General features: G+C 31.7%; 3 protein-coding genes across 8 annotated transcripts in view; 1 reads left to right on the forward strand and 2 right to left on the reverse strand.

The window, feature by feature from the left end:
- Positions 1 to 1,647: 1,647 nt before the first annotated feature.
- LOC126918680 (uncharacterized) lies at positions 1,648 to 4,839 on the forward strand. The gene is made up of 7 exons (XM_050726854.1): positions 1,648 to 1,701; positions 2,077 to 2,332; positions 2,729 to 3,068; positions 3,312 to 3,491; positions 3,856 to 4,155; positions 4,305 to 4,405; positions 4,478 to 4,839. Exons 1-7 carry the CDS (start codon positions 1,648 to 1,650, stop codon positions 4,612 to 4,614), a joined length of 1,368 nt encoding a protein of 455 aa, XP_050582811.1. The 3' UTR covers positions 4,615 to 4,839.
- A 742-nt stretch (positions 4,840 to 5,581) lies between these two features.
- Positions 5,582 to 9,677, reverse strand: LOC126920892 (leucine-rich repeat protein SHOC-2-like). Of its 2 annotated transcripts, none has more exons than XM_050731780.1 (5): positions 9,553 to 9,677; positions 7,768 to 9,103; positions 7,462 to 7,637; positions 7,276 to 7,343; positions 5,582 to 7,044 (listed from the first exon to the last, which is right to left on the reverse strand). In XM_050731780.1, exons 2-5 carry the CDS (start codon positions 9,076 to 9,078, stop codon positions 6,863 to 6,865), a joined length of 1,737 nt encoding a protein of 578 aa, XP_050587737.1. In that variant the 5' UTR covers positions 9,079 to 9,103; positions 9,553 to 9,677; the 3' UTR covers positions 5,582 to 6,862. The 2 variants fall into 2 exon arrangements, with proteins under 2 accessions (XP_050587737.1, XP_050587747.1); XM_050731790.1 differs by lacking the exon at positions 9,553 to 9,677 and adding an exon at positions 9,327 to 9,530.
- LOC126920898 (class A basic helix-loop-helix protein 15-like) overlaps positions 9,553 to 23,635 on the reverse strand; it is a 262,862-nt gene continuing 248,779 nt past the window's right edge. For all 5 annotated transcript variants that reach the window (XM_050731886.1, XM_050731876.1, XM_050731865.1 and 2 more), the window contains 3 exons: positions 23,017 to 23,205; positions 21,282 to 21,418; positions 9,553 to 16,165 (listed from right to left, as the gene is read on the reverse strand). In XM_050731886.1, the coding sequence (XP_050587843.1) occupies positions 16,009 to 16,165; positions 21,282 to 21,418; positions 23,017 to 23,205 (483 nt within the window). In that variant the 3' untranslated portion in view covers positions 9,553 to 16,008. The remainder of the gene's footprint in view (positions 16,166 to 21,281; positions 21,419 to 23,016; positions 23,206 to 23,635) is intronic.

A 23,635-nucleotide genomic window follows, 5' to 3' on the forward strand; every position in this document is an offset into this window, starting at 1 on the left:
ACAATACATTGTAGTTTTTGACAATCTCAACTGTGTTTGTACATTGTCCTGTATCATAATTGAAGAGTGAGAGTAAAAAAGGGTGTAAGTGCCATTTGAAAAAAATTTTTTTCTTTCCTTAAAAAGCTCAGTAAGAACCGTTATCATCATAATTCGTTTTTAGCATTTCGTATACATTGCACGGTCGGTTTCTTAAATTAGATTGTAAGATGCCATGTGCCAACGAGCTGCTTCCTCGTGCTTGAACGTAAGCATTGCGTCTTTGATTCCGAAAAGACGTTATTATTTTCATCACTCGTCGCGGCTACTGGCGATCGTAACTTTTTTAAGGGAGCTGCACGATGCACTTACATTCCTTCTTAAAATATAAATTTCCTTTTGCTGTTAATTAACAGGTGTTTGAAATATTAAAATAGAAATATCGTTAAGTTATACAAAATAGAATAGTACATGTGAAAAATTTGATATATTTTAATATATATAATTAGATAAATTTGTTATATTTTGTTAACAAGCAACATTTTGGCAAGTAAGACGTTGTTTTCCATAAAATTTTTGTTATGGGACTTGCAGCCTTATTGACTTTCACTCTTCGATCATTGTTTAAGACAAAATTGTCATATTGATTCGTTTAAGAATAATTATAACAGACAACGAATGATTTGCAGTATTTTAATTCTTTGATAAATATTTGGGAAAATGTTCTCCGTGGATTAACGGCGATAATGAAATCGAAAGAGGATCAGATTATATAACGCGAACGATCGTTTTAATTATGCTATACGTAACAATTATTTTCACACCAACAAAACGAAGATATGAATTTATAAAATTACGAAGTTATTTTTTCATTTCAATTAGAATTTTTGTTTGCGTTATAACATGTCTTATTTGAATAATCTGCATGAAATATAACATACCTGGAGAAAGGAACAAGTAAGGTTGAGCAGAAGAAGAAACAGTGCATCTTTCAATACGTTTCTTAAATTCATCGAGAGTTTCGACGAATTAATACGGTTTCGTTACATGCTTTACGTTAATTCATTACGTCAATACATTACATTACATTAATTCGTATGATTTTTATGTTCAAGTCAAATCTTCTCAATATTCTGCAATAAGTAGAATTGATTGGTTAAGATAGCAGAAGGTGCGAGAAATAGCATTATCAAAGAACGAGGCAACACTGAAGTAATAAAAGGGATGGAACCTTAGAAATGATATTTCCTTTAACAGACTATTCAACATAACTGACAATTCTACTTAGTAAAAGAGTGGTACAGAATTGTCTTTAGTTTATTAACTATACAAGAACAGCGGCACAGAACAAACAGAATACTCTGAAATATATTTTACATCCAACTTCATGTTTCAAGTTAATGTGTCTCAGAAACGCTCATACGTGTGCCATGAATATAGTGTTTAACGTTGCACGATTAAATAATTTGTCAAAGAGATCATCTTTCGAATTGATTCATTAAAACATTTGGAGCTGAAGAAAGATGCCATAGTCACTTCGTAATCGATAGCATTGAAACGACTGTCGATTATGGATCTGTCAAAAAAAAAAGAAAAAAATATTTTCTCGTCTGACAGCAAAATGTAATTCACCGATTCATAGTGAATTTCACCTGTGTTCATTTTACGATGAAACTTGTATGCTCGATTTACATTTTGATTGTGGTTTTAGCGGAGAATAAGGTGAGCATCTACGTAGAAGAAATTTGAGGGGTTTTGCAAGATTTAGTACAAATCAATATCTTATCTTATCATACAATGGAACGCGTTGACGATACACTGATAAAACAGTGTGAAGATAATCAAATGATTTTTCACCTGCACGATATCATGTTCGTGTCCTTTGAGAAATTTTCTTTTCTTAGAAGCCCAATCTGTAATCTTCCCGATATTAGTTCTCTATTCCTATAAAAATCTTTTGGAAAAGAGAACAAATATATTAGAAACATATTAATACGAAATATTCGATAGTTTCCTTAAAGAGAGTGCTATAAAAATTACTTGCTTTTGAAATGCTTTTGTAATAAATATCCTTTAAAACGAGACGGTGTAAGATAGACAATATTGTTTTACAAGGACAAATTTTTGGTTCGATGTATCGCCAATATAAAAGAAAACGAGCTCGTCTACCTGTCACAGAAATTAAATCCCTTAGAATGTTTACAACTTATACAAGCTATATACGAAATAACTCCAGTAAGAGCGGAACGTAACGTGAGAGAACACGAGATTCAACGAGAAGACTTAAGTCGTGTGCCAATTACGTCGAAGGAATGTCTTCTTGATCTTGAACAATGGGGCAATGTTTTTCCAAGTAAAACCTAATAAATGAAATTAACTTAAATAATTAACCGATGAAGAATCTATTATTAAACCGCTATTTTTGTAGTATAGTATTTGTTATATGTATATCGTATGAAACTGTTTTATTCAATGTATTTCTTATATTAAAGAAGCGTGGATATGATCCTCTCAGTTTCTATACAATATAATTCATATTTCTTTAAGCTGGAACACATTCGCGAAAAATATAGTTAATCATCCTTCATAGTACAATAACGAAGATTTTAGATATCTAAATTTGAATAATGAAACGATAAATAATTTAAATTACGATATACGCATAATGTTAATACTTTGCTTAAATTTGAAAGAATTCTTAAAAATAAAGTTTAAAAGGAAACGACATAGACAATGAAATTTTTCGTAGCAAATATGATACCTAATGGACGGGCAGCAATGGAAATGACGTTAAGATGGTTAGGGCGACCCGATCTGGCAAAGTATGTGAGAGAAAATCCCAGAATGATTAAATCCCTTAACACAGGGGATTACGATACAGCAGATACGTTAGGATTCCTAGGACACAGATTGTCGAGAAGGCATACTTCAGAAAGGGACAAAAATTTACACAATTATGCAAAGAGGAAGAAAAAGAAAAAGAGAAAGAAAAAGAAAAAACGTGTGCGTCATGCACATAAAGAATGCGATCGAAATACGCAAAATAAAAGAGTTCAAACGGGAATGGTAGCAGCAGCACATACTGCGCTGTAAGAATTTTCAATTTAATTGTCTTTCTTTAGAATGATTAACCATATAATAAAATAATTGTCAACTATAATTCAGGAAACTATACCTTACTTACTCAAGTCAACAAAATTAGTACAATCATTGACAACAATTTTCTGTCGAAAACTTTCAATTAGTTTCTACTTTCAATCTATTATTTTGCAATTAAATATATTTCGAACGTAATAAATGTTGTTCAAGCTTGTAATTTTCATTTCTTTTAGCGAGGAGAACCATAAATTAAAAAAGAAAGAAAATCATCGCTCAAAGAAGACTAATTCCATCGCGCACACATCGGTCTGGTGTTTACTTTTGTTCATTCTATTCTTTATTATCATTTGCCTTGTCGCTGTCTACATCTATTACAAGCGAAATGTTCCGAAGGCACGCGGTACGCGATTCAAGTAATTATCATAGAGAAACCTAAGCGTAATCTGATCGTATATTTTTGTCAACGTACATATTTTCCTTTATTATCAAGTTGATCATTTCCTGATCTATCTGCAACTGCAGCAATTTACTTTGTATGTTGTTTTAATTTCGATGTACAAAATTTGTTCATCATTCTTGTATCGATACAATAATCGATTGAAACGAATTAATTTTAGAAAAAGCATACCTACCTATATCAATCTCTTTAAAACATAGAGATAGTTCTACAAAATAAATAATTCTACATAATGCCATAAATTGATTTAATGTGTGATATTCGGACAATTTCAGTATGGTATTTTATAAATTCCTTCTATTTGTATATTCGGAATTCAGGTACGTCTGGGACGAAAATAAGAAGGATAAGGATACCTTCACTGATTGCTTGGAATGGAACGACGAAGACGTATGTGCTTGTTCGGATATTGAGGAAGCTTGCACGGGAAAATGTGAAATATGTGATCGAAATTATCAAACACAGTATGTAGCGGATCATCGAATTTGTACTGACGATTCTATCAAAAGTGTGAGTTGTGTGCATGAACCGAAGAAGGAAGAAAAGAAAAGACAACGGTTCAGCTTCTTTCAGAGAAGCTGTCAGAAAAAGGAAAAGGATCAGGAAAATCGGGATAGGAAGTGCGTAAAAAGGAGAAATCTTGGTACGATAGAATTTGAATATAGGCAGGATGCATCACGATCGTTTATCCTAAATAATCTTACTTAAATTAACGTGATGCATCTTGTTATAGAGTTATTAGTAACAATTCCGTTCATTCTGAATCAAGGAAAATTTTGGAGAACGTAGCCGCGAAGAAATGTGAAAAAATACCGCAAATTGTTCAAAAGGATCAATGTAAATGTTGTAGATGTACCTTGAATTCTAAAGGTAAATAGAATACGATTTTTATATTTAAACTCGTATTATGTATATTGTTATATTCAAGTTACGTGTGTACAGACAGAATATTACGTGAGAAGAGAGAAATACGCAAGTGGAAAGCAAGGAGAAAGAAGGAAGAAAAGAGAAGGAAGAAAGAAGAATCAAAGAAAGCAAAACAACTCGCAAATGTATGTTTCAAAGAGACATGTAAATAAACTACTATTGCATTTGTTATTTGAATGCTTTAAATATTACTTAAAAACAAGTATTTAAAATAGTCGAGTGGAAAAAAGAAGGAAATAAGGAAATTTATTGGAGAAACGTCATAGAAATATTAAGATTCGATTAAATACTTAATAGAAATTAATGAAAGTAAAAATTTAGTATTACTACGCTAATATATTTTATTCCAGTATTAATACTATTATATAATGTGTATTATTGCAGAAGTTAAACTACGTATAAATAATAGTCTATTAATCGTTAATCAGTTTTTGAAATTCTTTTTTGTTTTTAATTGTCTTATGTTCAACAAATGTAATATATAGATATATTTTGATACACATAATCATTTTAGATTTTATTTGTTATGAAGGAAATACTAAAATCCCGCGTTTAAATCGAGTATCGTGTAATACCTTTTGAAGTCGAGAATATCGATCTTTCGATTATCGAAGGCGAATTCGCGCGCATTTCTGCACACCACTTTTGTAGTTCGTCTTTTTAGTAGTGAGTTCGTTACGTTATAAAATACCGTTCTGTGTAAAAAAGATTGTGATATTGCTAGTTACTATCGTCTTTACCAAAAATACTGTAGCATATAATAGCATCTATATAGAGAAGAAATAAAATTAAATTTTCTTAAAAAACGATAAGAGACAATATATTTAATATTGCAAAGCCGTAGATCAAACTTTACTTTTCATACGATGTGGAGCATTTGTAAGTGCACATTTAATATTTTAATTAATTATTCATAACATTTTGAAGAGAAATAGGCACTAATTAGTTAATTTCATTATTAAGTCATTTCAAATAATTTAGACATTATATATTCAGGAAAATTTATTTCGTATTCATTTATTAAATTTCACTACAAATTCTCATAAATTTCACTACAAATTACGGTTGGTGAGCAAATACATTATGAAAAATAGATTTATTTTGCAAGAAATGTATTCGTTATTAGTTGTACATACACGTGTTTCTCATTTCCTTTATTTTATTTTCAAAATTATGCAATATCATGGTTTGTACATTATATTTTTTGTATAGTAGTAAATTTAATTTTTACGGACATGTATTTAGAGCTCTCAGTTTTATACATTCGTCTAGAAAAATTGTTGGTTATAAAAATTCAATCATAAAGTATATCACTTATAATCTTTTAACTATGCGAAAATAAAGCTAGATATCATATTTCAATATTGACATTAAAACTATTTACAAAGAAATAAATGTTTATTAATATTAATCTCTATACTGCATATATCAATATATGAATAGAATATATCTGTTATTAGAATTGAAAATAATACTGCACAATATAGGAACTGTATTGAACAATGTACTGTACTATATTGTACTGTACTGAAGGAAAATTGTATATCTTATAAACTAAACAAGGACAAGAATAATACATATGAATCGCATATTAGTAACTAATATTTGGTAACATTAAATGCCTTTCAAAAAACTGATTATTTTATGTTAATGGATAAGTTTATAAGAATAGATAAAAATTACTCACTGATGTCTATTTCTACAAATTATGTTTGTCGCATTGTGAAACGTAATTAGAAATAAAAATATTTTTCAATTTCTCTCTCAAGTAGACATACGTATTTAAAAATTGCAGTGTGACTATTATTATTATTATCTTTCTTATTAATCAAATATCATGAAATTAAATGTTGGTTCATTCAAATTACATTAACTGTTTTCTTATATTTGAATTTTCGTGTTTAAATTAAAATTAATTTGATTGATTAAAAATAGTTATAAAATTATTTATTCAAATAAGCTTATTTTTTAATTAGCAAAAATTATTGTTTATTAATTACGGAATTAATTCTGTAAAATTGCATGAAAATGTAATTTTGTGAATTATTGCAATTATATAAAAATGCAATTTAATTAATTATTTACTTAGTCTAGAGATCTCAGTAATAGCCTCATTTGTTTTTCTGTAATTGAAGTAAGATTATGCTAGTAATTAAATGATGAAACATAAGAATAAAAGAAAGTCAATGAATCAATTACTAAAATTTCTTTCCTCTCACAGTAAGCTATTTAACACTTTGAAAGTATCCTCTATGACAGGGTTATCCTGTTAAACATATTTAACTTCGAAGATATTTGATTATTCTATATTCTCTTAATTTAAAATATTTTATAATATTAGAAACGTATAACTTAAAAAGAACTTAAAAGTATAATCAAATGCTGTTCCACTATTTTAATTCAAGCATCTTCGAATTGACCTTCCTCATAGCTTGATTGTTTATCTATAGCTCCACTTTCTAACATCTTTTTAACTCGTGTCTCAACTTTGCTTTCGTGAAAGTCTGCAGGACGATATATTTCTTGATATGGTTGATAAAACGTAAACGGGGGATAATATCGTTGCTTTGGTTTTTTACATTCTGAAAATAAGATATATCATTAATTCATATAATCTTTAATCTCTTTGACACATGATTTATTCACGATATATAAATTTTTTATGAATTAATAAGAATGAAGTATACTTCTTTAAATGAAATTTCATAAGTGTCTTAAAATGCATTCGGTTTAACAATCGATACATCCATACAATTTTAATTAAATTCTTATCATGCAAAAAGAATTATTAAGTTCATATAATTTTGTTTTACCGTAGGGATCAAATTCGTCGGCCGAATCTTCTGAAGTATCCCAACGTTTATTATATATATCGTCTATTCTGAAATAAAAATAATATTTTAGTAGAAAAAAATTCAATGTAACAATGCATGATTTATATATTACTCAATAATTCACATATATAGCTAAGATTTCTGCAAATATTATTTTTAACTTACGAGAACCAAGAATTCTCTGAATCACTATCAGAAGAGCTCGACAATGGCAAGATATTTGAATTATGCATAAATAACTTCACTTTGTGTCCGGTGAGGGATCTACTACCAAGTATGGACTCCATCCAATAATTTCTTAAAACTGCTTTCATCTTTTTGTAACGAGGAAACCTATTTTGCTATTGATTAAATTCATTAATATAGAAAACCCATGATAATTTTTTGAAAATAAGTGAAGTCAACTGTTGAATTGATTTTAAATAAAATTTGGCTTTGTTTCACCTACAAAATTGTTTCTTTTATACTCACTATACGTTCAGTTGGGAAGTAATTTTGTTCTAGGTCCAATCCTTTCAAATTTCGAAAGAACAGTACTACTATTGGTATTATTTCAAATTCATTATCGTACAGATCTATATATTCCAGATTGTGCAATGATTTCATATTCAAAGGTAATTTAACCAATTTATTGTGACATAGTTTTAACTCTTTTAAGGATGTTAATTTTCCAAAATTCTTAGGAAGAGTTGTCAAGTGGTTGTTGTCTATTATTAATGTAATCAAATTCCTCAAAGTGCAAATTTCTTTAGGTAAGAAGAAAATATTATTACAGCTTAAGTTTAAGTTAATTAGATTAACAAATTTTTGTATTGTTTTGGGTACTTGTGGAAGCCCTGTGTTCTGTATGTCAAGTTCTTTAAGACTACATGGTCTTTCTTTTTTATTAATGGGCATAATTTGGAAATAATTTTGGTAAAGCACCTTTTTATTTCCAAGTACTAACTCTTCAAGATCTATCATTCCAGTGATTATGAATTCAATATTCTTGTTATTGAGATTGCACTGTTTCATAAATAATTTTTTAACATAGCATATGGATGTCCTTGTTGGCTGATGGAACGTTTCAAACCTTGTTTTATTCAGTGACACTGTTTCAAGCTTCTTGTAGCTGGAGCTCAATATCCAGTTTGGAAATGATGGACAGATATCATTTTCTTCTGCGTAAAATGTGGTTAAATTAGTACTCTTGGGATAGACATCTAAGTTTACATGATTATTTTGTGAGAACTCAAGGATTTGCAAACTTTCCATTCCTCTGGCTACACAATTTGGAATCTTTTTAAATTTATTGGTGCTGAGACGACAAACTTTTAACTGATTTAATTTTGCATATGAATTTGGAAGATCCTTTAATTGATTTGCATTTAAAGACAAAGTCTCTAATTTTGATAAATTTCCTAAATTATATGGAAGATATTTGATTTTATTTCCAGAAGCCCATAATTTCTCAAGATTATATAATTCACAAATTACATTTGGGATTGATGAAAATTGATTATTATTTAAATTTAAAGATACCAGTCTCCTTAACATGTTAAAAGATTTTGGTAAAGAACGAAGGCAACTATTGCTCAAATCTAGGTCAACAAGTTTTGATATATACTCAATAAATCCATTAGGAAGACTGTCTAAGTTGTTTTGTACTAAAGATATATTTTCAATAATTTCTTTTCCTGTCATATTTTTGATTTGTTTATTAGTTCCTTGAGCTGATGATGTTTTTAATTCATCGTCAGAAGATGTTTCATTTGCTGCAGCACTGTCTTTTAACAAATCCATTGAGTCCACTGTTTCTGTATTACCTCTAACAAACAATTCAAAATAATATTTTATATACTTTATATTTATTGTGAACTGTAAACTTTATGTAAAACTATATTATTTAAACTATATCTTTGTTACATAAAATTCAGTTAAAACTTTTTAACAGGTCAAAATAAAGGTCAAGTGATATGTATACAGAATTCTATAAGAAAGATATTAGGTTTTTATATATCAACATTTACTTTAAATTAATAGTTAAGTACCTAGTAATATTTCATTTAATTTTAATTACTAACTGATGTTTCACATAAAAAAAAACACTAATAAACCGAAAATTATAATATACTAAATTGGTTAAGATTGAAGAAAGACCATATTTTTGTTATATTCTACATAAATATAACCTAATAGAAAATAACACTTTCAATTACAAGTCTATATAGATTTTATGTTAATATTTAAAAAAAAAATTCATTACTATTTACATACTAATTAAAGCTTGTAATTAGAAAATAAACACTGAAATACTGAATTCAAAAAAAATGTTATGTTAGTAAGTTTACGAAATTGTCAGTCAACAGTAAACAATATAACACGTTTTCACCATTAATTTCTACATATGTCAGGTTAATCACATAGGTTACACAGAAAGGTTATTCAAAATTGAATCAACGATCATTTTTGTTATATCAGATAATATTTACGAATAACACACAGATTTTTAAAAAACATATGAATTCATTTCGCAAAAGTGTATAAATTTTATAAATGCGATTATTAAACTCAAATATAATTTAAAACGATTAAATTGTAATGCTAAAAATAAAAACCAATATATGTATTTATATTGACATAAAATTTTATATTTCCGAATAAAAAGGCTACAAAATAAAAAGACATTTTTTAAATGTAAAACAGGGCTTGCAGAGGCCAGCTCATTTTATTTAGGAGGCTTATATTTCTGTTTTGTACACAATGTATACGTATATATATATATATACACACACACACATATGTATATATATATATATATATATATATATATATGTATATTTAAAGCGCTGTATACAATCTTTAGAACGTCGTCAAAGTTTTTTTACGTAATATTTTGCCCATATATTCCATTTCGCGTTTCAATGGTGAGATTTACATGTTTATGTCAAACAAAATCGACGCTAGAAACTTCAAATTCTCTTTTTCATAGTTATTTCCAAGTTTCGTTAAAGTTTCTTTCGTCTGACTATAAAATAATCCTTTTCTTCTTCGTGTACAAAATCAAGGAAGTTCCATTTAGAACATTAAAAGATGAATACATGCCGTAGAAAATTGCACCCTGTTATTTTCAGAAATTAAGTACCTTAGTAATATTAACGAACGAGACTGATTCGCTTAAAAGTTCGTTTACATACCGTTTTATATCGCAAGACATATGAGCGCGTATTTTATACGTGTTGAAATGTTAGATGAATAGTGGTTGTTCGATCGAGGGAGAATATGTTTCGAAAAATTCCTTTAGTATCTACATACAAGTATATTATGCTTTACGTGTAATATTCGATCAACGTATCGTCTATTTGTTACCGTATTCACAAAATTTTCCCCTCGTTCGTCTATGTACGTACGCTAGTAAAATTCTGTAACTCGTTATCAGACCCGAACAAAATAGCATTCGGAATAGAAACAGGAAGAAATGACGGTCGATTCGTATGTTCAGTTACGATCAATTTTCAAGAAAATACGATATATAGATTATCGAATGAGAAGCACAGGAAACTTTGCGCGTGATTACTTTCTATTGCAAATACTATTTTTACTCAGTTCCTTTCATTGTTAACGATAAATAATATCATGATCCATGTTCATCATGAAACAAAGAGTTCGCGTATGTGCGCCGATCGACTCGAAATGACAAGAATTGTACTAACGTGACATTAAACTACAGCAATAAAATATTAATAATATTAATAATTATATTAATAATAATAATAATTAATAATAATAATACAAATCGTAGAGTAATCATAGCGATAACAATAATATGGTGCGCAATATAATCTAATATGTGGCATAGGAATATGTTTTCTTCTCTTGAATTATGCAATTCTGATCGTGAGTATGAAATTGTAATGGATGGTAAATGTGTATCACCGTTAGCTTCGATCGTTATATTCCTTCGAAAGAGCACAATTACATTTAGAGAACCATGAAAAATATGGCGTGGAACTTCTTCATACTTTCTATCGTTAACGTTAAATTCGGTTTTAAGATTGCACGATATATATATATATATATTGGTTCTTTCTGGGATTTTTTCAACGAATAAAAACGCAAGAAAGAAAGGAAGTAGAGAAGAGTTAGCATTCATACGTACCCTAAACGAAAAATATCAATTCGCGATAATTTAATTTTGTTTCTTACATACGAAAGGAAGTTCCCGCATTTGAGACTCATCATTGTAAGACAATATATTTCCGTTTCTTGCGACGTTCGTGTCCATTATTTAATCGTATGCTTATATACGTGTGCGCAAACTCTTCGTGCACGTACGTGCTTTGTGTGTTTGTACATTACATCCGGATTAGTCGTACACATTCAATTATTTCTTAGATATCGTAGATATAACAAACATACTCGCGAGAGGAAAAACTTTCCAGTATGAAAATGTAACGATGAAATCGAACGATTTTTCTGATTATTAGCTGCCATCGATATTTTTCATTAATCTCATACAGCTTTTCAATCCTGAACAATGTTATGTAATCATTGATCCGTAAAATGTTAGTGTCGCGTGAAGATTTATGCTAAATTAATTACGTAGAGCGATAAATAATCTTTAGGTACTATTCTAATAGTACCTAATTTAATAGTCCCGATTTTAATGGCAATATCCATGCACGATCTAAATTGTTTGAAATATCAACTTAGTTCACATTGATTTGACAATTGAATTCGTAGAGATTCTTTCTCCCCGAGTTTAATAGCAAGAGAAATTTAGATTTTTGGTAGTTTTGTAAGTATTGCGGTTATAGATGAACAAAAGTAGAGGGAGAAGCAGAAGAAGAGAGATAGATAGATAGATAGATAGATAGATAGATAGATAGATAGATAGATAGATAGATAGATAGATAGAGAGAGAGAGAGAGAGAGAGAGAGAGAGAGAAATTCGTTGTCGATTTCTTTCGACTACGACCAAATTTTTTCTCTTTAAATCCGATATCTGCAGGCAACTATGATTATAATAAAAATGCAGATAGTTATTAAACGAAATAAAAGACTGACTCTTTAAGTCTGTTGAAATTAAAAAAGAATATTAAATTTTCTACCATCTTACTACTTTCATTTTTTAAATTAGATCTTCGATAAAACTTTTTCTTCGGTAGACCAAGAAATAAGTGATTGTGCACTTTTGAATCGGATACAATGTACATAATATATACTCCGTTACATTTGTATACATATCTACATATGCATATATTGTTTCTTACGTTCTTTTTCTTTCGACGATACATGTACAAACGCACAACCGCTGTGCGTGTATACACATGACTGCACACAAATGCGTATGCAGAATATGGTCACTTATAAAACTCTTTCGTTTAGAAAATATATTTTCATACATACATATATATATATATATATAATATAATTATATATAACATATATATATATATATAATTATGTTATAGATAATTTTGCGTATATGTGTACATATACATAATATATACTACATAGAAACATAACTCAAGTACCTATATATACATTCTTCTTTTTTATATTTACTCGTATCTTAGGGTACTTAATCGCGTATATCCTTGAAAACCATTAGTAAGTGGATAAGATCGATGCTCTCGAAACGTATAATTTTCTCTGTTATAATTAAAAATGACGAAAATCAAGGAAACAATATAAAAGTGGTGATACGATACGATGAAATATTTAAACTATTTCTGCTTTTCTCTTTTCGAATGTTTCGTGTTCGGTCAATATGTTAAATGAAAATCGTAGCGACACTATTAATTACTAAGGATTTAACATGCATATCACTTTCTTATATAGTAATCGTATATTACGTCAAACAGAGCTGGAAGCTTCACACACACAAATATAAGATTCATTTGTATTTAAATTTCGACAGAGCGTTATCACTCTTTTATAACATTCTTTTGTGCATGATTTAGGCATCGTAATACGATCTATAGATCGAAGTACATACTATATCGTAACGATTAGAGTAGTCGCGTTTTCTTTTCCTTTACATTAGGAGAGCTATGTTTCGTAGAAAGTTAAGGAAGAAATATTTACGAAACTTTCGAATCAAGCATTAATAAAAGGAAGACTATCCGACAGTTTTAACGGTAAAAACAGTGAAATTTTTATCAGACACTGCTATAAGTCTCTAATATATTCAGGCCATTCGAAACATCACAAATTTATATATTAAGTAGTTAAAACTGACACAAATTCTTAGACATATGTATGTAGCTTGATTTTCTTTTATACGAAGTAATGTCAACGTTTCACTCGAATTATATTCAACCTCGTCAGAGGTCCAAGAATGCAGTTTTAATTTGACATTCGGGCCTCTGATCAGGTCAATTGGAATACTGACGAAACGTTCAAGTCATTTTATGAGAAGACGCAGCTCACGTTCGAAACTTTCTAGCAGTTTTCAAAAATCCAGACTGCACGAGTCACGAGGACTATCTATAAATTTCTAATTCTTCTTTTCTTTTTTCGGTAGAAACGCTGATTACAGCGCAAGGCAAGTATCACAATTTTCAGACGTACGCGTAACATCCGGATTCTCGTTAAATTCGTTCACCTTCGCTAATTTTACTTTCACTTGGTCGTGAAACCTATTCGTTAACTTTAACGCATAGAATTCAGCTATGCACGACGACCATTTTACGCGCAATCGAACAGTAATCGCACGAAAAACGTCGAAAGGAAGCGACAGTTCGCGCTTGAATCGGTAAAAAAAAAAAGTAAGAAAAGGAGACAAGTACAAAAAAAAAAAAAAGAAAAAAGAGAAGGAAACATCCTTGAGTTTAAAGCGAAAGATGAAAATCGTGCGCGACTAGTTTCGTGCATCGACCGTGAACATTATCGATTAAATGCATCGCCCGCTCTTTTACCGAAGAGAGAAGCGCAAACTTCGTGAAGTCGATCGTACGAAGCTAGTCGAAGCGTGTGTATCTCGCCTTTCAGCGAGATCTGGTAACTTAAGTCGATGTCTCTGGTCCCCGTTCTCGAGATAATACAGTAAATTATTATATTATCACATTCGTGATTAATATACATCGCATTAATCACCAACGTGCTAATATCAACACACGTATATATTAATATATATATATATAATATGTATATGTCTAAGGTACGCGTTATTTTTCGAAGTCCGTGTCTTCAGATATACTTACGCCCATTTCTTTCTACTCGATTCAGACATTAAACGGAGCCCTTTGCTTTTTCGTATATTATTTTTGTTACAATTCTCTTACCGTTACTACCACTAATATCATTTTCCTCTCGTCATCTTTATTTCTATTAACAATTTACCCACTTGCATAGTTATTGACACGAGAATCGCTTAAGATGTCTCATTTCGAATTTTTAAACGTCATTACGTTCCGATCAAAATCATTTGGCAGTAGTAACAGCGAGTTTTAAAGGAAATATTTTAACTTTTCGAAGCGGTGCGTTCCGTTTGATGCGTAAACCGCGTTAAACGAACCGAATATATTTTTTTTTACCGCGGTCACTTCCATCTTTTTCGTTCGTTGTTGCTCTGCAGCGGTCAACGGCTGTCGTGTGTCGTTCTGTTTCGATCGTCTCTTCCGGAGATGGCTCGTTCCGGCCCGTTCCGGCCTGACGAACGTCCCCATCGGTTTCTATTCAACTTGCAGCCCGTAGACGATTACCACAAAGAAACAAAAAAGTATTTAGCACAGTGTCGCGTGCGGCACGACGTGCAACGAGGTTCTAATACGAAATTCTATCACAGTTTCTCACACTTTATATCTTTTTATTTTTCATCGAGTCGCAATCTGATCGTTTATCGTCGTCGATGCGATCCGATCTTACGGCGTCGACCTCGAAATCCTTCAAATTCCAGCCAAGCATCGTGCGAATCTTCCAATCTTCTCTCGAATTATCTTCTTTCAAACAATCGCGAATCTCAAGGAGAGCAGTAAGCTCGTTCTCTTTCTATTTCTTTCGATCGTTTCGAACCAACTAAACTATCTCGATGTTTGCTCGTTCCCCGTTTCTGTTCGGATACCTTTGGCACGTGATTAATACATTGAAAATGGGCACAACGATGGTACGGATCCGTGACAATCGATACAGTCTCAGACATTTTGCATCGGTGTCGCTCGTGGTCGAAAGATCGAGGTGTTTCAAGGTAACGGGCCGATGTCACCGGAAAAAGGAAGAGAAAAAGTTCGCGACAAAGAGAAAAGAAAAAAAAGAGACGAAGAAGCAGAGAATTCTGCAGCCGGACTGGCCGTGAAGTCAGTCTTTTTTTCTTTTTCTGTCATCCTCGCACCTTGTTGGCCTTCGAAAGATCTCCAGAGGTCGACCTTGGACGGATCATTTCGTAAAAGCCGAATTGCATCTTCTTCGATAAATCTCGAGTGGCTATTTAACACGACCGTTTCGACGACGATGATTCTCTCTTAGCTTTCCCGTTCCTCTTTTACTTAGGTTCGATGAAGCCTTCTTTTCTTTTCTTCTTTTTCTTTTTTTCTTTTCTTGTCACTGTCGTTATCTATCATTTCTCTTTTCTTTTTTTACCCCTTTTAATTTACGAAGCTTTAAAATTCGTGGCCGATTCATTTTTTCTTCACGATTCGTTACCAGAAGACAGTCTTAAAACGAAGTTTAGCTTCATCGAACTGGGATTAGTCAACGAGGATCGATCACTTTCGCACGCAATTGGGCCAGCTACGGTATCCTGCGCTCTAAATCTTCATGAAGTAGGCTATTGTTGTTAGTTTCGTGCATCGATGCTGGAGATGCTTCTTCCGGTTGTTCACCGCCACTTAATTCTAATTGGCCTGTGCTGTCGCCGCTGCTAGAGCCACACTCGCCATCGACGAATCTGAAATTCAATTGTCTCGTGTTATTTTAATTGCTCTCTGTTTTCGTAACAGCCCCTTGCCCGCCAAAGGGATTTCCAGACAGAGCGTATGACGTACGATTGGAATGTAATTATCGACATAATACGATTGTTCTGTTGTAAATTTAGTTAACTCCATATCGAAGCTGGTATTTATAATTGCTTTGCTAATTATCACTGTAGCTGTTATTGTTTCAATGTTATTTTTAAACTTGTTGCAATATTCTCGAATATTTTAATAACATCACAGCATATAATTATAGTATTTAAATAGTTCTCCGATACTTAATCACACGTTAGATATCAGAAGAATATAACGTACACTATCATCCATAAATATCTAGCGCAAATCAATCAAAAGGAAGATATTCTTGATCGAAGAACAGTTTCCTGTCATTAATTCTTCCTTCTCTTCTCATCAATGGAATCAAACGTTCTGTAAATTTAAATCGTAACAAGGAATATTTCTGTACTGTACAAGCTCTTTATGTATCTGTAACGATACAAAATCTATATAAACGTTTAGAAAATGGTTCGAGACACATATTTCAATTGTTCGAAGACCCAAACACCGTGCAAATCTATTTAATACGTCAACTTTCATAAATCTTCAATTATATCGCTCTTTCGTTTATATTAATTAACATTAACTGTTATTTCGATCAATATCTGCTAATTGTATACGATTGTTCGAGATAAGATCAAAGGCCAAAATTATATTAAAGAGTTCCATTCCAAGCGTATTTTATATCTTTGTAATAATTTGGAATTGTTCAAGCATTTATGGATAATAATGTATTCGATATAGCAATATTTTTTAACGACCAAAGAGCTGAATAGTTCTCTGTGAAATGCAAAACATTCGAGTGGGCGATCCTATTGATATTTCGAGTAGTGCGTGGCTAGTGGTACTAGCTAATTTACTTTCTATTTTATAGAGAAACAATTTAAACGCGTTCGCCAGTTTAAATGTCTCGTGTATGTACATATTTGCAGTTTTTCCGTTCAATCGACTGAGATATAAAGTTCATGGTCTTTCGAAGTCTCTAAAATGAATATCGTATACGCAGAGTGAATTATCAGAAACAAAATATTAAAGTGTTTTATTTTCTTTTAAGAGATACAGGGAAATATTAAGAGCAACGTTTAAACCAAGCATAAAGTGTTCTTGCTTGTTTTCGAAAGGTCTATCTCTTTCAGACTAAAAAATAAACTAAACTATCGTCAATATTTTATTGGAAATAAAATTATACTTTTTTTCTCACCTCTGTAAGAGAAAAATTGAACGTCCAACGATAATTATCAGCACTTACTTCTTTTATTCGTTAAAAATAGTAAAAAAGTAGCAAATAAATAATTAAGAAAGTCAATAAAAAAACAGTTGATTTAATCAGAAATACAAGCTTTGAAATAAAATACTAGCGAAAAAAGTCGAAAGAAATAACATTTTACAAAGTTATTTAACTTTTATCTCAAGTACTTATTCGGATATCTTTAATACGACGAGAGATAATTATGCGTTTTATTTCTGGTGTATTATTCCTCGTGTATTTACTACTCTCAGTTCGATAGATCTTGTAGTGTCTTAAAGGACATTTTAAAACATCTTTAGTAGACAGAACGCTAATCGAAAATTTGATGATATTTCCAACAAATTACGAATTACGAACAAGATTCGATAGCTTCGCATTGTGACAATATCTCTGCTCTCGGAATAGAACGATTTCATTAAATCGAAGTATGTTTAAATCGTACTACATTACTATTCCTAATATTGCGAGCATTATATATACCATATGTAACGTATGCCATAGTTTATTAACGTTATTTGCATGTTACGATACGATGCTGCTTTCAGACGCAATGAATCACAATGCGATTAATTACCTTGGCCTTGTGACGCTCACACGAGAAAGAAAAAAACGTAAGCATGAAAGAAACAGCATCGCGTCACTATCTTTTGTTTTCTTAGTCAATGTACCGTTGATGAGGCCTGTTTTTGTGGCAAAGACAGGCTGTTGGCTCTACTCCAACGACTGAGAGATAAATCGAGTTGTCGTGATTTAACGCGGTTACCGAAAACACTTTCGAATTTCTCTTCGTTAATTATTCCGGATTTGGGTACGAATTGTACGGTGCATGCGAGAGATGTCTCCTTTCATTGAACACGCGACAGAGGCAAGAGGAGGGGGTGACTTTGCAAATTATGGATGTTAAAAAAATCGAACTCGTTCTCGATTTCACGTTAAATATTTATTGGCGAATTTCTTTTAAACGGTCATCTTTTAAAATTGTGAAACGAAGTTTGTACATGTCGACCGACCAACTTTTGATATTTTCCAGTATTTACTGACGCTGCATTACAACCTCGATGCCTATGATGCAATTAAGCTGACACGTTGCCACTATCTTGCCCGTTATCTTACAATGTTATCTTATAATTTCGATGTTGACCAAGTGTTTTCCTTCGCATCTTTCTCGCTTTTTCTTTTTCCTTTTTCGTCAACGATCGAACAAATCTTTGTGTCATCGCATCGAACAGTGTCGATCCTGAGATTGTCGATGAAACATCGATTGATCGTCCGGAGAAAAGGAAGAGCAGAAGGAAGAACAGAGAAGCATTCAATTTTTGTATATTCGCGAAATCGATAATTTTCGCCGGAGAAGAATTTCAAAGTCAAAAATTAAGCAAAGCGTTAATCGGTGTTTAGTTTATTCGTGGCAGAAGGAAAGATAATGCCAGTAAGACGAGTATTCCGACAGCGGATAAAGCAAAGGTCGCCGATAAAATTGCTGTCTTTGCTTTCGAATGTCGATTCGATATCGGCGAATGTTAACGTTAATAAATAATAACGAATAATATTCTATTTATCTTGAACGTGGTCGGCTAGCGAATATATATATATATTTATATATATATACACGGAACGTTCGAATTTGATAAAACGCGAATCCGATGTTAATGAAGACATTTCGATTGCACCATTTAGGGTTCAGTGAGCGCAATCGCCGTGAAATGTGAAATTTGTGGCAACGAGTCGCAGTACGATCGGAATATAAATGTTCATGTAACTAATTTACTTGGTATGTACAGCTTCTATCGGAATTAACAACCACTGCTCGCTGTTCGTTTTGCAATTAGAAGATAATGTCACGGCAACGGATATTTACAATCAATGGAAGAAGGTCGGGGAATTCGGAGATTAACTATTGATAGAGAGGTTTGTAAAATCCTCATTCGCGTTGAGAAATCAGAATTTCCTGAATGCACTTGGAAAAACAGGAAGTTTGTGCCATTTTTATAACGAAATATGAATATGAATATTTTTAATCGATTACTTAATGATTATCTTATTTGACTTTAGTTGATTTATTTTTGATAGTAGAACTATAAATCGTAGCAATATACTTATTCTTCGTTTTGATCTTTATCTCGATATTTATGAATATCTTTTGATATTCGAAACGATATTTTCGATTGCGTTTTTATCGCTTTATAAAATGATGTAATGAATTTTATACATAACGTATACACGTTAAGAAAAGTAATTCACCTGATGCGAATTTTTGACGAGTATTTTACGCGTTCGAATTTAGCCGTATAAAACTCTTACTTTAATCTCTGTCTTTATACAATCTTCCCATTTTTGATAACGATTAAATGAACTGTCAATCATATCAGATTCGAGCATTTGTCACTCAGAATTAAGCCATTTAAATTTCTCTAGAATAATTTCTGTCTCATTACTCATCGAGAGCATACAACTGAAGTTTAATTTAGCCAGAATAATTATTTACTTTACTTACAATTTACTGAATAGGTATTTATCTATATTAAACTATATCATTAATTGTTTATTCGTAAGTTTTTAATACAAAATTTGAAAATTAATTCTTACCGCATACGATCAAAACTTTCTACGAAAATTTCAATGAAAAACCATATGTATAATAATGTCACGAAGAAACTGATCGTGTCTTTGCTAATACCGATACAAAACGATTTGACGTACCTGCTAATAATTTGTTAAATGCATTCAAAAGAAGAATGCTAATCTTATTTGAAATTATATCGTAGTCTTCGATTAGTGGGATGGAATGATAAACAGGAAAGGAGCAAGATATTTGGAAATATGTAAGTATGCGAGTGCAACGGACGAGAAAGCATCGAGGCGTTGAAAGAACGGTGAAAATAAAGAAAAAGCGGTATATCTTCGACCGTTTAATGGCAATCGGACGTTGTACTCTAACTCGGTTACATCGACGTATACGACATTCGAAACGCCTCTTACAAAAGTCGATTATTTCAAGAATCTCCAAATCTCATCCACCAACGTGTGATATTTGAAATTATCGTTGAACCCATCCTATCGAATTGCCCTAGATACAGAGTGTCTCGTTTTAAATTCTAGATTAAGGGAACTCTAAATAAAAGTCTCAAATGCTTTGATGACCACAAGTTTTCCTTTTTCTGAAAGACGCGACATTACATAAGATCTAATCCTCGTAATATTTTCAATCCTTATTATCCTCACTGACTATACGCAATTGACGTGATGTTAAAACATATAAAAAAAGAAAAAAAAAAGGAAAAGAAATGCGTGCATTAAAAGCATGCCTTCGACTTGAACCGCGAAAATCCATTTAATGATTAATTGAAATATAAATGAAGTACATACATATAAAATACAGAATTCATACGATATAACAAAGGAAGAGTACCAAAGAGAAATATTTTAACGACTGTCCTACTTTTTTCTCTAACGTATAGAATGTGTCCAACGTGAGACACAAGCTGTCGTTACACTAGAAACTAGAAAATAAGTTATTACGCTTCGAGTGGCATTTTAAAATACGAAATTTGAATATCTCTATGGGCATTATCTTTATCAACAGATTACGTTTACCGTGGATTACCGCTCAGGTAAAACAGAATTACGCAATAGTCTCGAAGTTAATCAAGTGTAATTGATTTGCCGCAGAGATGTCTTATTTTCTTTTATCGATAATCGCGGTTCTGTCCTTCTGCTCTCTTTTTTTTATTATTACGTACAATCCTTTTAAACGAACACGCGTACGAATTGATAAAGCTACTTACGTATACGGTTGCTCCTCGCCACGCATTTCGCATATGACGTTTGTCAGGGCCATTATGTAATTCTTGGCCAACGTAAGCGTCTCTATTTTGCTGAGTTTCCTTTCCATTTTTACGTGTGGTATCACTTCGCGTAGTTGCTGAAAATGATAACATTATTCCCGATAAAGTCGACACTTCAATTACAATTGAAGTTGTGTATGCTAGAGAAGCCGTGTTTATATCACAGAGAAGATTTCAGAAAAGATTGATAAAATAAAGACACGAGTAAGAATTTATCCATAGAAACCATTTAAACACAGAAGAGTTCCTTGAAACTTTTTATTCTTACAGGGTGTTAATAAATAAACATTTGACATTTGATAAGCTGTGATTTTAGACGATGAAGTAACTTCACGTACAGAAATGTCGCTTCAAACCTATTTTTCGAATTACCATTCGATTTTACGTTAGAAGTATACTACTAAATAGTTATCACGCAGGTTAATGAATCAGCTAACGAACTTTTTTCTCCATCTCACTCATACTCTATGTTTTTCACTCTGAGGAAGTAAATGATAATTGGATTCCAACTGTCATCAAAGCGAGAAACGCCAAGTGCGAGTGAAATAGAGAGAAAGGTTCGTCAGCCGATTCCTTTCTTAGCTATCAGTATATTTCTATCTCTAAAACTAAATTCTTTATAATTTGAAACGATAGTTTTGTACATGAACTTTTTTCATTCGTTCAATCTCCTTGATATCTACAATCGTATTATAAATATTCAAAATGTTCTCAACACCCTGTACATGTCTACAAGTTTCTATGTCTTACGATATCCATATCTCGTTGTCTGTCTATTTCTCCTCGACCTCTTTGCGGAAAGATGACTTTTGCATAAGGCGATGCAACGAGCTACCATATGAAGTTTACAACTCTGGATTCCCTTATTTCACACCCCACCGCGCGTCTCCGCCCTTAAATAACATCTCAAGTACTACACGAATCGCCCACGCTCACGGCAGATCCGGCACTGACTGGCAACATCTCCTAGATATTACGCTTCTATTATTCCGTTGAACGGAGTATTGTGCGGAGCATGGAAGAAAAAGCCTTTGGGGATATGAAATAATAAGATCGTATTGGAACGAGGTATTCGAAAGGATAAAGTTACCGCGTTCAATACGTGGTTTGAAAAATGAAATTTCCTATCGACTGAGATAACTGTGCTTTATTATATTGGAAATAGAAGTTGAAGATTTTGTAGTTTGATAATATCACGAATTGACGTGTAATTTTTTTCAAGATAAAAAGATACGAATTCAAAGATTGAATTGAATTTGAGTACTTTTCAATATATAGCGTCTCATTGTTGTGAACGTATTATGTGCGTTGTAATATATCATGAATATAACAATTCGTTAGAATCGATACAAAATATATATATATATATATATATATATAATAAAATAAATATGTGTATATATGTATATATATTTATAATACATTATAAATACATTATTTTCAACATAATCAACGATTACGCTATAATTGTAAAAGATTTTGATAAGGAGTATTCAAATATATAATATCTTTGTGAGTTAGTGTAAATTCAGATTTTCAGATTTCCTACGATTAACTTTCGAACGAGTAAATTTATCGTGGACATTTATTGTTTTTTTTTTTTTTAGGACGATTGAAGCGTGTCTTGAAAAGCTGCTCACGAATCGTAGCTATTTTGTAACGCGTGGAAAATTACCTCGAAAGCGTCATTTAGGGAATGCATTCTCATTCTTTCTCTCTCGTTGCTCTCGAGCCTCCTCAGGTTCCTTTCCCGCGCAGAAATTCCACTTTTTCGTCTTCTCGTCGTCGGTGGTCCTCCGCGATTTCTTCTTTTCGCTTGTTTCGGGCTCCTCTCGCTGCCACTACTGTCACTCTCCTCACCCACCTTTTTAATCGTTTCGAAAAGACTCATTAACTTATGTTCGCTCCTTCCACTATTCTAATTACTTCGCTAATTATTTCTCTTTCTCATTCCTAAATTAGCAGGGAACAATTCCCCCGGATTGGCTATGAGTATTCCAACGATGAAAGCAAACTTACGAAAGGTTTATGGAATTTACATGTACGACCGATCGATGGAAGGAGATATTAGAGAAAAATTAATTTTATTTGGAATATTCCTCTGAAGTGACCTTTGTTTACTTTTAATAAGAAACGCTGATTACAATGTTGATTAATGAAACTGTGTTCTCCATTTTTTTTCCCAAGACGTATCAGAGGCGAAACTTCTTGCATTGATCCTCACATTTCATCGATGTACTTTCATTATGTACGGTATAATCATGGAATTATATAACGGGTCGTATTCTAATATC

Source organism: Bombus affinis, chromosome 1, assembly GCF_024516045.1.
Source record: "Bombus affinis isolate iyBomAffi1 chromosome 1, iyBomAffi1.2, whole genome shotgun sequence".
Lineage (NCBI taxonomy): Eukaryota > Metazoa > Arthropoda > Insecta > Hymenoptera > Apidae > Bombus > Bombus affinis.